General features: G+C 35.0%; 3 protein-coding genes across 3 annotated transcripts; all 3 read left to right on the plus strand.

Annotated features, from left to right (window-relative positions):
* The first annotated feature begins 1,570 nt into the window (after nt 1-1,570).
* Nucleotides 1,571-4,077, plus strand: LOC146888019 (uncharacterized). The gene is made up of 3 exons (XM_085670490.1): nt 1,571-3,520; nt 3,601-3,823; nt 3,920-4,077. The coding sequence occupies exons 1-3, from the start codon at nt 1,676-1,678 to the stop codon at nt 4,075-4,077; spliced, it is 2,226 nt and encodes a 741-aa protein (XP_085526616.1). The 5' UTR covers nt 1,571-1,675.
* On the plus strand, nt 3,977-4,939 carry LOC114178291 (uncharacterized). Its single transcript, XM_028064112.2, has 2 exons — nt 3,977-4,533; nt 4,611-4,939. Exons 1-2 carry the CDS (start codon nt 4,129-4,131, stop codon nt 4,812-4,814), a joined length of 609 nt encoding a protein of 202 aa, XP_027919913.2. The 5' UTR covers nt 3,977-4,128; the 3' UTR covers nt 4,815-4,939.
* Nucleotides 4,940-8,156: 3,217 nt separating this feature from the next.
* LOC114178292 (oligouridylate-binding protein 1-like) lies at nt 8,157-12,705 on the plus strand. Its single transcript, XM_028064113.2, has 12 exons — nt 8,157-8,460; nt 8,815-8,876; nt 9,166-9,268; nt 9,472-9,548; nt 9,626-9,687; nt 9,781-9,868; nt 10,021-10,096; nt 10,206-10,236; nt 10,905-11,024; nt 11,395-11,480; nt 11,659-11,832; nt 12,128-12,705. Exons 1-12 carry the CDS (start codon nt 8,380-8,382, stop codon nt 12,401-12,403), a joined length of 1,236 nt encoding a protein of 411 aa, XP_027919914.1. The 5' UTR covers nt 8,157-8,379; the 3' UTR covers nt 12,404-12,705.
* The last annotated feature ends 349 nt before the right edge of the window (nt 12,706-13,054 follow it).

Consider the following 13,054-nt stretch of genomic DNA (forward strand, 5'->3'; position numbering starts at 1 on the left):
TTTAAAAATTATTATTATTATTATTATTATTATTATTATTATTATTTTATTAAAAATATAGAAGCACATAATGTATCTTACCTACAAATAATATATAGAGGATTTCCTAATTTAGTGTATATAATTTTTTCTATTTTATACTATAAATATGTTAAAATTATAATACAGAATTCAAAATAAAAGAGTATCAATGTAAAAAAATAAACAAAAAAAATAATTGAAATATAATAATATGAGAAAAAAAGAAAAAAAGAAAAATGAATAAATATTGACAACAAAGACCCTCATAAGTTATATTTTTTTTTCATTCATTTTGGTTGATTAAGCTTTTTTAAATTTTATCGAGGCATGTTTTGATTGACTTTGATTGATTTATTTTTCAAATTATTTTTATTAGTGTATTTTTCAGCCAACCTTAATTAAAGATATCTTTTGACCAATTAAAGTTAATATATTTATAGTTTGATTTCAGTTCGGACATCCTTAAATCAATCTTAGTCAGAGATGTGTTTTTCTTTTCCTTGTTGAGATTGAGTCTCAATCTTAGCAATAAGATATTTAACCCAATTTTGAATTAAGATGTCTTTGTCAAACTAAATCATAATTTAGTTCAATCTTGATAAGGATATCTTTTATGTATCTCAATTAGAATATCTGTATAGTAATGTTGATGGAAATATCTTTCAATAATGTCGATCGAAACATTTCGCAATTAATCTTGACGAAATATTATTCCAATAAAACTATTATTCGTCATTATTTTTACAAAATTGATTTCATTTAAAATTAGCTTCGTCAAAATTCTTGCAAAAAAATTTCCGTCAAAAAAAAAAATCAGCATAAATTAATTACTCAAAACGCGTATGCCAAACTGTTTTCTGATACTAGGTAATGAAAAGAAGTCCCTAAAGTTTATTTAATTAGAAAAAAAAGAAAACAAAAGTAAAAGACATGTTTAGACTTCACACCGTCTTAATATTAAATATAGGGTTAATTATGTTTTTAGTCCCTCTACTATTATCGTTTTTTGGAATTGGTCCCTCTCCCAAAAGTTAAACCATTTTGGTCCTCGTGATTTTGGAACTACTGACTTTAGTCCCTAATTTGTGAACGGCGTTAAGTCTGTGACTGCGTGGCAAACGGCGTTCCACCTAGGCTGGTCATCTGATGACACGTGTCTACTCAGATGGTGACACGTGTTAAATTTAATTTATAATTAATAAATTTAATTTTTTTCCTTCATTAAGTCGTTTAATAATTATTTTATAATACAAATTTTAAAACCTTGAATTTGAGCACGTGGTTGGCATTATGAATTAGCAGCGTCATTCTGTGGTTCCTAAGTTAGGGAGAAAGATTTTCTCCGCGAAAGCTCATTTGCTGTGCCGGTGAGAGTGGAAAATCAAACGTCTAGATTCCGTTTTGGGCGAGGTTGTTTGAAGTTGTTGGTGTAGCTGGTGACTGGCTTTCTCGACGAGGTTGCAAGAGCAGAGCATTGGTTGGAAGCAGAGGTAAGTTTTTTCCCTTGTCACTTTGATTTAGGGTTTCAGTGGTTTTCATTTGGGGGGAAATCTATTGCGCATTTGGAGGTCCAATTTGCAGCAGCTGTGTTAGTGTGGGTTCGATTTGTGGTTGGGTTTGATGGGTTTAGGGTTGTGTTTTGGTTGTTATACAGATGGTTTTTTCAGTGGTTTTCCGGCACATGGGGAAGTTTGAAAGATTTAGGGGAAGGATGCTGCGTTACGAAGGTGGAGAAGAGCATGTAGTTTGTGGACTGGATCCAGATATGTGGTCGTACTTCGAAGCATTGGGTATTCTGAAGAAGGATTTCAAGTATGATGGAGAACTTTATATGTGGTGGAAGCCGAAGAAGGGGAGAATGGATAGAGATCTAAGGCCATTATGTGACGATAGACATGCTTTGGAGTTGGCCGAATATGCAGAAAATAAAAACGAGGAGGTTGAGATTTATGTGGAGCATGTGGTTAGTTCTGCTCAAGTTGTTGAACTTATTGAAGGGCCTGCTGTTGGGACAAATGAGGAGGTTGTTGCTGCTGTTAATGTTGGTGTGATACTTGAAGAACAGGGTGCTGCTGCTGGGCCAAATGAAGAAGAAGAAACTGTTGTTCATAATGGTGGTGAGGTGAATGAAGAAGAGGCAAACGCTGCTGCTGCTGGGTCAAATGAAGAAGAATCAACTGCTGTTCATAATGGTGGTGAGGTGAATGAAGAAGAAGCAAACGATGCTGCTGCTGGGCCAAATGAAGAAGAATCAAACGCTGTTCATAATGGTGGTGAGGTGAATGAAGAAGAGGCAAACGCTGGTGCTGAATCTGGTGATGAATCTGGTGTTGTTTCAGGTGATGATCAAGGTGATGAATTGGATGAGAGTGAGGAAGAAAGACATAGAGATGATGATGACTGTTTTGGGTTGGAAGATATTCCACGCAGGCATTTTTCTCAAGTTTTGGACAGGTGGAAAAAATTCAAACAAGAGTGGAAAAATAGGAAGAGGTCAAGAACAACTGCTATACTTACAGCTGAAGGAAACCAAAGTGAAGGTGTGGGTACTTCTACCACACAACAGAGTACTGCTGATCATGAAATAGATGCGCACTACAGCACTGATGAGCTAGATAGTGATGTTGACATTGCTTATGGGGATGGTGGGAGGAAATACCCAATATTCAGGGGCGAAGACATGTGCAAGGAATTCAAATTCAAACTTGGGATGGAGTTTTCTTCCTTGAAACAATTCAAGCAAGCTTTGATGGAGCATTCTGTGTTGAATGGCAGAGAAGTTAAATTTGTGAAGAATGATGATGTCCGAGTGAGGGCTATTTGCAAAAGGAAGTGTGGATTTTTGATTTTATGCAGCAAAGTTGGAGGAAGTCAAACTTTTAGGGTGAAGACCTTGATTGATAGTCATAATTGTGGCAGAGTTTTTGTCAACAAGAATGCAAACAAAGAATGGGTTTCCAAAATTGTAGTTGATAAGTTTAGAAATGTTGGGAGAATGACAGCCAATGAAATAATTGATGATGTCCGAAGGTCGTACAGTGTTGCAATAACCCCCTGGAGGGCTTGTAGAGCAAAAGAGATTGCAATGGACATTCTTGAAGGAGATGGGCAAAAACAATACAATATGCTATATGATTATGCTGCAGAGCTAAGGAGAGTGTCTACTGAAACAACAGTTAAGATAAAAATTAATCAACCTCAGCCCACATTGCAGCCACGGTTTGGTTCTTTCTATTTGTGTCTAGATGGGTGCAAAAAAGGGTTCGTGAATGGCTGTAGACCATTCATAGGTGTTGATGGATGTCATTTAAAGACTACCTATGGAGGCCAACTTTTAGTTGCTGTGGCAAGGGATCCAAATGACCAGTACTTTCCACTGGCATTTGCTGTTGTAGAGAATGAGTGCAAGGAGACTTGGAGGTGGTTCCTAACATTATTGTTAGAGGACATTGGAGACATTCAAAGTAATCGATGGGTATTTATTTCGGACCAGCAGAAGGTAAATTCAAATTCATGTACTTAAGTGTCACCAATTAAATTATATGTATGATTGACTTATTGTATATGTACATTTTACAGGGACTGATGCAAGTATTTGATGAACTATTGCATGGAGTGGAGCATCGATTTTGTCTAAGGCATCTGTACAGCAACTACAAGAAGAGATTTGGTGGTGGTATAGTGATTAGGAATCTCATGATGGCTGCTGCTAAAGCCATATACTACCAAGGGTGGGAAGCAAGTATGGAAGAGCTCAAGAAGGTCAATGAAGAAGCTGCTGAATGGTTACATGCAATTCCACGTAAGTCTTGGTGTAAACATGCATTTAGTGCATATTCTAGGTGTGATGTCCTCATGAACAACTTATAAGAGTCATTTAATAGCACTATATTGTTAGCTAGGGATAAACCAATTATAACAATGATGGAGTGGATTAGGACATACTTGATGAGTAGGTTTGCACATTTGCGGGAAAAATTAACTGCATTTACTGGTGTTGTAATGCCTAAACCTAACAAAAGGCTAGATAGGGAAATAGAGAAAAGTGGAAACTAGTTTGCTGTTTGGACTGGAGATGGTAAGTTTGAAGTTACACAAGGATTCACCATGGATAAATTCATAGTTGACCTCACAAACCACAGCTGCACATGTTATTTTTGGGACTTAGTTGGCATACCATGTAGACATGTCGTGGCTGCAATCAATTACAGGGTAGAACAACCCTCTGATTATGTGCATGCTTATTACAAAAGGGAGGCTTATGAAGCTTGTTATGGGTCACCAATTTCACCCATTAATGGCCAACAACTGTGGCCTAAAAGTAATGGACCACAAATCCTACCCCCAATATTTAAGACTCCTCCTGGGAGGCCACGAAAATTAAGAAGAAGAGAACCTGATGAAGATGTCAGCCACTCTAGGTTGGGGAAGAAGCATCTTAGAATGAAGTGCAGTAACTGTGGCCAGTTTGATCACAACATCAGAAGCTGCAAGCAGGGAAAAACTAACAAGGTAAATCTGTCTATCATAATCAAATGAAGTACGATGTAATTATGAAGTTGAAACTAATGACTGTGCGGTCTTTGCAGGGAAAACAGAAAAGGAAGAAGTCTGCAAAAACTGCAGCTGCTACTGGCAAGGCATCCGGGAGGAACACCACTTTAAGATCTGCTACCACCACAACCAGGAAATTTAATAGGAAGGGAGGAAGGTCATGGAAGCTCCCAAGCGGCGCACCAACTTTAGGTTCACAAGCAAGTTCAAGCAACCCACCTAGCGGACAACCCATGTGAACAATATTGGGAGTTGTGTTTTGTAGTGATGGTCACATGGATATTTTGAAGTAAATGTATTTTTTGTTAGCTGTGATGCAGAGTTCCAGCTGTTGTTGTTTTAGCTTTAGCAGACATCTAGGACCACTTGGATCACTGTTTTCAATAGTATATGTCATGCACTGTTAACATTTATTTTTTGCTTCGTCCTTTATCAATCATGGGCAGGTTCTAAATTGATGCTCCAATTTCTAAATTGGATTATTAAAGTGTACAAATTTGGGTTAATGGTGCCAAATATAAATGGTCGTTAATGGTGCCAATTGGGTTATTAAAGTGAACAAAAGCATGTGTACAAATCTGGGTTAATGGTGCCAATTACAAATCAGGGAAGCAATGCGAAAAAGTCTTGCACTTACTGCTCCCAACCATTCATGTCATTACTGCTCCAAATATTAATCCAAATCAATAAAATTTTTTAACAACCTTAAATTCAACATTCCATTCCAGAATCTAATCTAAATAACCAGCTTTAACAAACTTAAATTCAACATTCCATTCCAGAATCTGCACTTCATAACATTGACATAAACAAAAACAGAATCTGCACTTCAATTCAACAACCCATTCCAGAATCTGCACTTAAATTCGACCTTATTCCTTACAATTCGTCTTTAACAGTAACAGAACACAAAGTATGACAGTAAAACCTCAAGATAAAATGAAAAAAAATAACTTTATTTCTCCCATTTTTCTCTCCACCGATAATTTCTTCTTTAGTTTGGCATTCTTCTGCAACAACTGAAGTATCACTGTATCACTGCCACTTAAATTTTCATTCTCTCCTTCTTCACATTCAGGCTTTCGTTCGTCACATTCAGGCTTTCCTTCGACTTCACCTTCCACCGCATCAGCCCATCGGAAATAGTTACAATGTGATTCAGTCTACAAAACAAAGTAAGAAATTTTAGAAAACTGAGAAATGCCCACAAACAAATTCACCAAAACACACACCATAACAACATATACGTACAGCCCAATTTCAACACCTGAAGAAAAATCTGCCATTATTCTTTGTAGTAGTTGCTTTCAGAAGCAGTAATTGGTCGCCACAACCACAAACTTTTCTTCCAAAATGAGAAGATCCCACTTGTGCAGAAGAAGACGAAGACAATGGACAACCCTTCGACCCAACACTCCTCTTCATTTACAAACCCTAAAACACAAAAAATTCCCAATTAATCAAATCAACCTACCTTTATGTTGACCCACAAATCTTGAGCACTTCAATATTTTATGATGGCGTGGTGGCTTTCTATTTCCGTTCCTTCAGATTTCAACATCCACATTTTTCTTCCAAACTCTTTCTCTTCGATGGCGTGGTAATGGCTTTCGATGGATTCACAGACCTCCACAAACCTAACGGTTCCACCCTTTAAAAGCCCAACTGCACGTGCTCAAAATCAAGGAAAAAAATTAAATTTATTAATTATAAATTAAATTTAACACGTGTCACCATCTGAGTAGACACGTGTCATCAGATGACCAACCTAGGTGGAACGCCGTTTGCCACACAGTCACAGACTTAACGCCGTTCACAAATTAGGGACTAAAGTCAGTAGTTCCAAAATCACGAGGATCAAAATGGTTTAACTTTTGGGAGAGGGACCAATTCCAAAAAACGATAATAGTAGAGGGACTAAAAACATAATTAACCCTTAAATATATTGCTAACCGTGTAGCGCTTAACTTGCATAATCTCTGTTTAGATGATGTTTAGATGAAGATTGAAGGAGTGAACACGTCTCTCATATAAAAACTAATAATTAGCGCATTCTAACAACCCAACCAAAAACACTTCTTTTTTACTTTAATCAATTATAAAAATAAAAAAAAAAAACTATTTCTAAGGAGTTAGTTGCTACGTTTAATTGTTTATGCATCCTAATGTTAAAAAAAAAAACATGAGAGTTCGAAACAACATATTTATTTAGACTACAAGTTCAAATTACTTACCTGTACCATACAAAATAAGGTTTAGTTTTATTGGTGAAACCTACTTTCAATATGGTATAGCTGTGTTAACAAAGTCATTATTCAAGTTTTGCTCCACCATCAGTATATTTCTATCTATCATTGGTTGATTTTAATAATGTGTTAAATTACAGAAAAATTAAAAACATATATTATTAGTATGAAGTTTTTATATAAAATCAATGAATAAAAAAATTATATTGATTATAGAATATGTGATTCGATAGTTGTATAAAAATATTTACTCTTTTTAAGTTACAATAAAATATTGTTTTTCTAAGGATGTTAGTATGTGGTATATATATATATATTGTTATGAAATCAATATATGTTCATTAACTTGTTAATAGTTATTAATAATTGATTATTATCAATGTTATTATCAATGATACACGAAAAAATATAAAAAAAAATGTGTTTTTCATTATCTCTTTATCCTTCTCTTCTTCTCTTTATTAAAGTTTTTTTAAAACTCATAAAGTTATTGGTATGTCTTAGTTTACCTTTATATTGTTTCTCATTTCAAAACACACAATTTAAAATGAGTTATTAACTATCTCATATTTTGCATTTTCTAACACTCTTGATGTTTTAGTTATCATGGAAAATATATTTCTAATGGGTTGAAAACTCATTTCAAATTATCATGATTTAAAATGTATTATTTCTCATTTCAAAACACACAATTTAAAATGAGTTTGTATATTTCATAAGAGTAAAAATAGTCATCACGTTTCTGAGATATTATCTGTTTTGGAACAGCGTGAAGCTCCGTCACAGTTTTGTCTTTCAAAGACTTCTCAGAAGGTAAAGAGAGATAGAAGTATTTAATCTACGCTTGACCTTAACCTCATAAGCAATGCGAAACTTATTGGATACACCATAACAACTTTCATGAGTTTTTTTTTTTCGTCTTTCATTTACAAATGATGATACTTGGTTCACTGGTTGTGTATTTCTTTTCTTACCATATATATGTTAATCATTATTAACATTTCAAATTATACTAAAAAAAAACTTTTTATAGTGTAGTTAGTGCAAGGTATAATAACTAAGGGTGGCGACAGTGGGCATGGTCGGCGACGGCGGAGACGCTCCACAAAGGGTTATAAAAAAGAAAAAAAAGGTGACATCAGTGTTTAGGGTAGGTGTAGGGAGAAAAGGTGTTTAATAGGGCTTTCTGAGGTATGGGCTTAGGGAGAGAAGCCCACAAAGTTTATTTGGGAAAGAAAATGTATGGTGGTCGCTTATCCTTTGTGTGTCCTAATTAATGTTATTTAATTAATATTTTTGAAAGAGGCTTTAAACTTAAGTTTTAAAGGGGAAGTGTGTGTGAGACTAGGTCCCTCCAAATCCAGTATTCCATCCTTCTTCGTTTTTCGCTGGTCTCTCTTCTTTCCTTTCCCCTCTCTTTCGAGGGTTTTTCTTTTTCTTTTCTTTTTTTTCTCTTTAATTTTTCCTTTTATTTTCTTTTTGCTCTTTCTCAGTTTTCCTTCCATTTTCTTTCAATCCCATTTCTTCTTCCTCTGCAACCCTAACCCTAGAATTCAAGATGCAGCAACAGAGGTTAAGGCAGCATGCCATGATGCAACCCTCTCTCTACCATCACCCCGCTCTCCTTACTCCTCCTCAGGTTCCACTTTTCCTTCTCTTCCCTTAATTTTCACATTTTCCCATACTACTTATTCTTTAATATTTTTCACCTTAATTCTCCGCAGTATTTATCTTCTTACACCTTTGATTATTGCTCGCTCTTCAATTTCCTGCTAATGATAAACTTGCAGTTTTTTTGTTCATGTAATTTTTGTGATGCGAACTTTTTTGTCGATTTGGTGTTTGTTTACTAGTTTAGACCTTAGGTATTTCTATGGTTTGTAAATGTTTTTTGTTTGCTTAGATTAGTTGAGAGGTGAGTGTATAATTTTGCTATTAGGAACTCTTTTTTTCCTTTTTTTTTTCTTTGTCTTTTTACATTTTTATTTTGCAGATAGAGCCTATCTTGAGTGGAAATCTGCCACCTGGCTTTGATTCGAGTACATGCCGCAGTGTGTGAGTGTTAATAGGCATTTTATTTTATTTTTTTTAAATTAATATCTTCAACTGTTTGTTTATTTTGGTTTAGTCATTTTTTCCATTTTAGGTGCCTTATGTAACTTGTTGACGTTATTGCCTCCAAGAGATTATGCTTAGCTTGATTTTTTTTTTTTTTTTTAATTTCATCTGTTAGTCTCTGTTTTTTTGTAGTTAGTGAATCCAATTCGTTGTGTCCTCTTATTGACTTAAGCTTTTGCTTTGTGTGTTTCATTTTAAACATCTAACCACTTTTGAGGATATGCAGTTATGTCGGCAACATTCATCCCCAGGTTACAGAACCACTTCTTCAAGAGCTTTTTTCGGCTGCAGGTGCCCTTGAAGGATGCAAGCTTATCAGGAAAGAGAAGGTCAGCTTTGTAACTATATAATGTTATCTTTAAATACAGGATAAATTGAAGGACTGATGATGTATGATATAGTTCATGATTCCCGTTAGCTTCTTGTAGTGCATGACAAGTACTATATTCACCAAAAAGTATTGTTTTCTGCTTTTCTTGTCTCATTTCAATTTTCAATAATGATGACATCTGCATTATTTTGTCTTGTTCAGTCATCCTATGGTTTTGTGGACTACTTCGATCGGAGTTCTGCTGCATTTGCTATTGTAACTCTCAATGGGAGGAATATGTATGTGGGATCCTAATTTTGAGTTATGGTACAAATTTTATTAATTTAATAATTTAACACAAACACATTGCCTGCAGTTTTGGGCAACCTATTAAGGTTAACTGGGCTTATGCAAGCAGCCAGAGAGAGGATACCTCAGGTTATGTTCTTGCTGATCATGTACTCTGAGGTGATTTTGTTGTGCTGTTTTGTGGAAAGGGAAATTGACCTTTTTCTCTTCATTTGGATTCAGGTCACTTTAATATTTTTGTTGGTGACCTTAGTCCTGAGGTCACAGATGCGACGTTGTATGCTTGCTTCTCTGTATATCCTAGTTGTTCGTAAGTTTTTATGTACCCTTCTAGTTTCCTTCTCATTGCTTGACTGTTTTGTGGTTTGCTAGGGATATTTTTTTAAAAGTGCAGATACATGAATGTATATGTAAATTCATAATTGTAGTATGATGATGATAATTTTGGTATTTTGCTTACAGTGATGCAAGGGTAATGTGGGATCAGAAAACAGGCCGTTCCAGGGGATTTGGATTTGTTTCTTTTCGGAATCAGCAGGCATGAAATCATCACCTTATTTCTACATTTCTTATCTTTCAGTCTTCGTTTTTTTTTTGCTTTCTGTTCTAATATTTGGTTGTTTTGGTTTTGTGATTCAATTTATCAGGATGCTCAAAGTGCTATAAATGATTTGACTGGTAAGATCATTTCGTTATGTAAATGCTAGTTTTTCCTTTTTTACCTTTCTTCACCTGATGTATGAATGAATGTTGCGAAGTTTGTATATAGCAATCTAGTCTTTGTTACTATATTATGTTTTTTCTATTTTCGTATAATCTAAATTGTTTAAAGCTTGCAATAACCATATCTTGGAGTTCCTTTCTTTTTTATATACAATTATATACTAATCTAGCATGCGCATGATTCCTATGATGTAATAAAAACATTATATGTGGGGATCTCATAATGGGATGCAATAATGGGGTGTTATGATTTCTGCAGATCAAATAACCATTTTTGGTATAAAATCCTTGAACATAAATTTCCTTGGGCTATTTGACCCATTATATCACTGTTTCATCAATTTGTGTTTACTGTTAATCATTGTTGTTTAATAACGTTGTTCTTGTGCCCCACCATAATGCCTACATAAAGCACTCTTTGGCCCCACTGATATAGAAATTTCTGCAATGGCGGTGCCATAGGCTGCGGTGGTGTGTTTATATTGCAAAAGTTCAGTTTCTGCATTGATAACCTTGTTAATTGCATTAGATGCTTCAATTGTATTTAAGTTTTTTATTGTTAATTGTATTAGATTTGGTGCTTCAATTGTTTCTTAAGTTGTAATTCCCCCTCTACTCTTCAGGAAAATGGCTTGGAAGCAGACAGATTCGTTGTAATTGGGCAACAAAAGGGGCCAGTGCAAGTGATGAAAAACAGAGTTCGGATTCCAAAAGTGTCGTGGAGTTGACTAATGGAACATCAGGTGAGTTTATAAGTTTAGCAAACTAGGTGACTCCTCATTTACCCTTTACTTTTTGTGGTTTACGGTTGTTTTGGAGTCAATTGAATTCCAGTGTTTTTATCATGTACATATGAAATCTATTATATTTTCTGTTGGAAACCGATTCATTTTTTAATGTTATTGGAATTGTAAGTAAATTTTAAACGCATGAGTTTATTTCAAATATTATATTTTTCAAGCAGCTGATATACGTGTATCGATCTTTTTACAAATGTATCTTTTGCAGTTATATTGATACTTTTCCATCAATTGATCATAATGGTGTGATTGTAGATTTTGTTTCGTGAATCATCTTTACTTATGGTTGCGTTTTTTTTATTTATTTTTGTAGAAGAAGGCCTGGAAATAACCACTGATGATGCCCCCGAGAAGAATCCTCAATATACCACGGTTTATGTTGGCAATCTTGCTCCTGAGGCAAGGGTTATATTTTTTAGACTTCTTACCTTTTTGTATTGGCAATTTTATAGCTTTGTGCATAGATGGAGAATGTTTCAATACTACATTATTACATATGTATAACTTAGTCGTAAATTCTGTTTGTTGTAAAATGGCTGCGGTATCTCAAATTTAGGATATGAAATGAAAATTGCAGGTCACTTCTGTTGATCTCCATCACCATTTTCATTCACTTGGTGCCGGAACTATTGAAGATGTTAGGGTGCAACGAGACAAAGGTTTTGGGTTTGTGAGATACAGTACCCATGCTGAAGCAGCTCTTGCAATACAGATGGGTAATGCTCGAATTCTCTTTGGCAAACCTATAAAGGTATGTTACTAATTAGCATATTTGTATGTTGAATTCTAGTATGTTGTGAGCTGTGTATTATTTATGGTTTTTCGTACGGCAAAATATTCTTCGATGGGGGTTCCAATTATTTGAATGTCATCTGTGATTTTTTTTTTTAAATTATGTAAAAAGCCTACAATTTATTTATATTTCTCAGAAGTCAGAACAGAATCCCTCGTTCCCTAAGATCTTACATCATAAATAATTTGATCTTTGGAACTCTTATCAGAAGGCTCTGGAAATGTGTATACTCATGTCAATTGATATTTTACAGTGTTCATGGGGTAGCAAACCCACTCCTCCAGGAACTGCCTCTACTCCTCTTCCCCCTCCTACTTCTGCAAATGTGCCTGGTTTTTCTCTTGCTAGTCTTGCAGCATATGAACGCCAAATGGCTTTGAGTAAAATGGGTGGTGCACACGCCCTTCTGCATCAGCAAGGACAGCATGCCCTAAAACAGGTAGCCATGGGAATGGGTGCTCCAGGGGCTGGTTATGATGCAAGGTTTCAGAACGTTGCTACCACCCAGCACCTAATGTACTATCAGTAAAATGTGTTGTGTAACTCCCTGCGATAAAAAAGGGAGGATTAAAACCGTAAGAACAGTTCTACAGTACCCGTTTATGTCTTCCTCTTCTCTGCTTTTCTATCTTTAGCCTCCAAAATTTTCTTTTGTTCTTATTTATGGTCGGTACACTTGTAATGCTACCGCTGCGTGCATGAATGGTGTCTTGTATTTTCTAATGACGATCATTCCATGGTTGTATTGTTCGTTAACCTTTGCGGTTTGGGATATTAAACTTTGCTTAGTTCTGTATTTCTGTCTTTATTAAGTACAAAAACTTGTCATAATCTACCTTTCCTCTTTCTAATGTTCCAGAGAATTCAATACTTGCTAATTGTTTCTTTAACTTTATCAATACGCAGATATATTTTATTTTTTACAATTTTAGTTGTGGAATTTTTTTCTTGTAAGTTGGGATCAGATTGTGTATTATTTCAGAGAGGAAACGTTGCCCTTGCATATGTTCACAAGTAAGCTAGTCATCTTTCTGAAGTATGGAAAATTAATCATATGAGCACGAAAGAATAATAAATTAAACTAAAGTATATATGTATAATTGGCATTTAGGCTACAAAGTACATTGATTTTTATCGAACTTTCAGATAAAGTTATTAAAATTTCCAGTGCAATGTTTTT

Source organism: Vigna unguiculata, chromosome 3, assembly GCF_037176805.1.
Source record: "Vigna unguiculata cultivar grain cowpea cultivar isolate G323 ecotype 2 chromosome 3, ASM3717680v1, whole genome shotgun sequence".
In the NCBI taxonomy this organism is placed as follows: domain Eukaryota; kingdom Viridiplantae; phylum Streptophyta; class Magnoliopsida; order Fabales; family Fabaceae; genus Vigna; species Vigna unguiculata.

Bases quoted from the DNA above. Each gene is read 5' to 3' on its own strand.
- LOC146888019 (XM_085670490.1), top strand. From the start codon at position 1,676: ATGGTTTTTTCAGTGGTTTTCCGGCACATGGGGAAGTTTGAAAGATTT. The intron at 3,521-3,600 runs GTAAATTCAAAT...TACATTTTACAG, and splicing joins TTATTTCGGACCAGCAGAAG to GGACTGATGCAAGTATTTGA. The intron at 3,824-3,919 runs GTAAGTCTTGGT...CTATATTGTTAG, and splicing joins ATGGTTACATGCAATTCCAC to CTAGGGATAAACCAATTATA.
- LOC114178291 (XM_028064112.2), top strand. From the start codon at position 4,129: ATGGATAAATTCATAGTTGACCTCACAAACCACAGCTGCACATGTTAT. The intron at 4,534-4,610 runs GTAAATCTGTCT...CGGTCTTTGCAG, and splicing joins AGCAGGGAAAAACTAACAAG to GGAAAACAGAAAAGGAAGAA.
- LOC114178292 (XM_028064113.2), top strand. From the start codon at position 8,380: ATGCAGCAACAGAGGTTAAGGCAGCATGCCATGATGCAACCCTCTCTC. The intron at 11,025-11,394 runs GTGAGTTTATAA...TTATTTTTGTAG, and splicing joins GTTGACTAATGGAACATCAG to AAGAAGGCCTGGAAATAACC. The intron at 11,833-12,127 runs GTATGTTACTAA...GATATTTTACAG, and splicing joins TCTTTGGCAAACCTATAAAG to TGTTCATGGGGTAGCAAACC.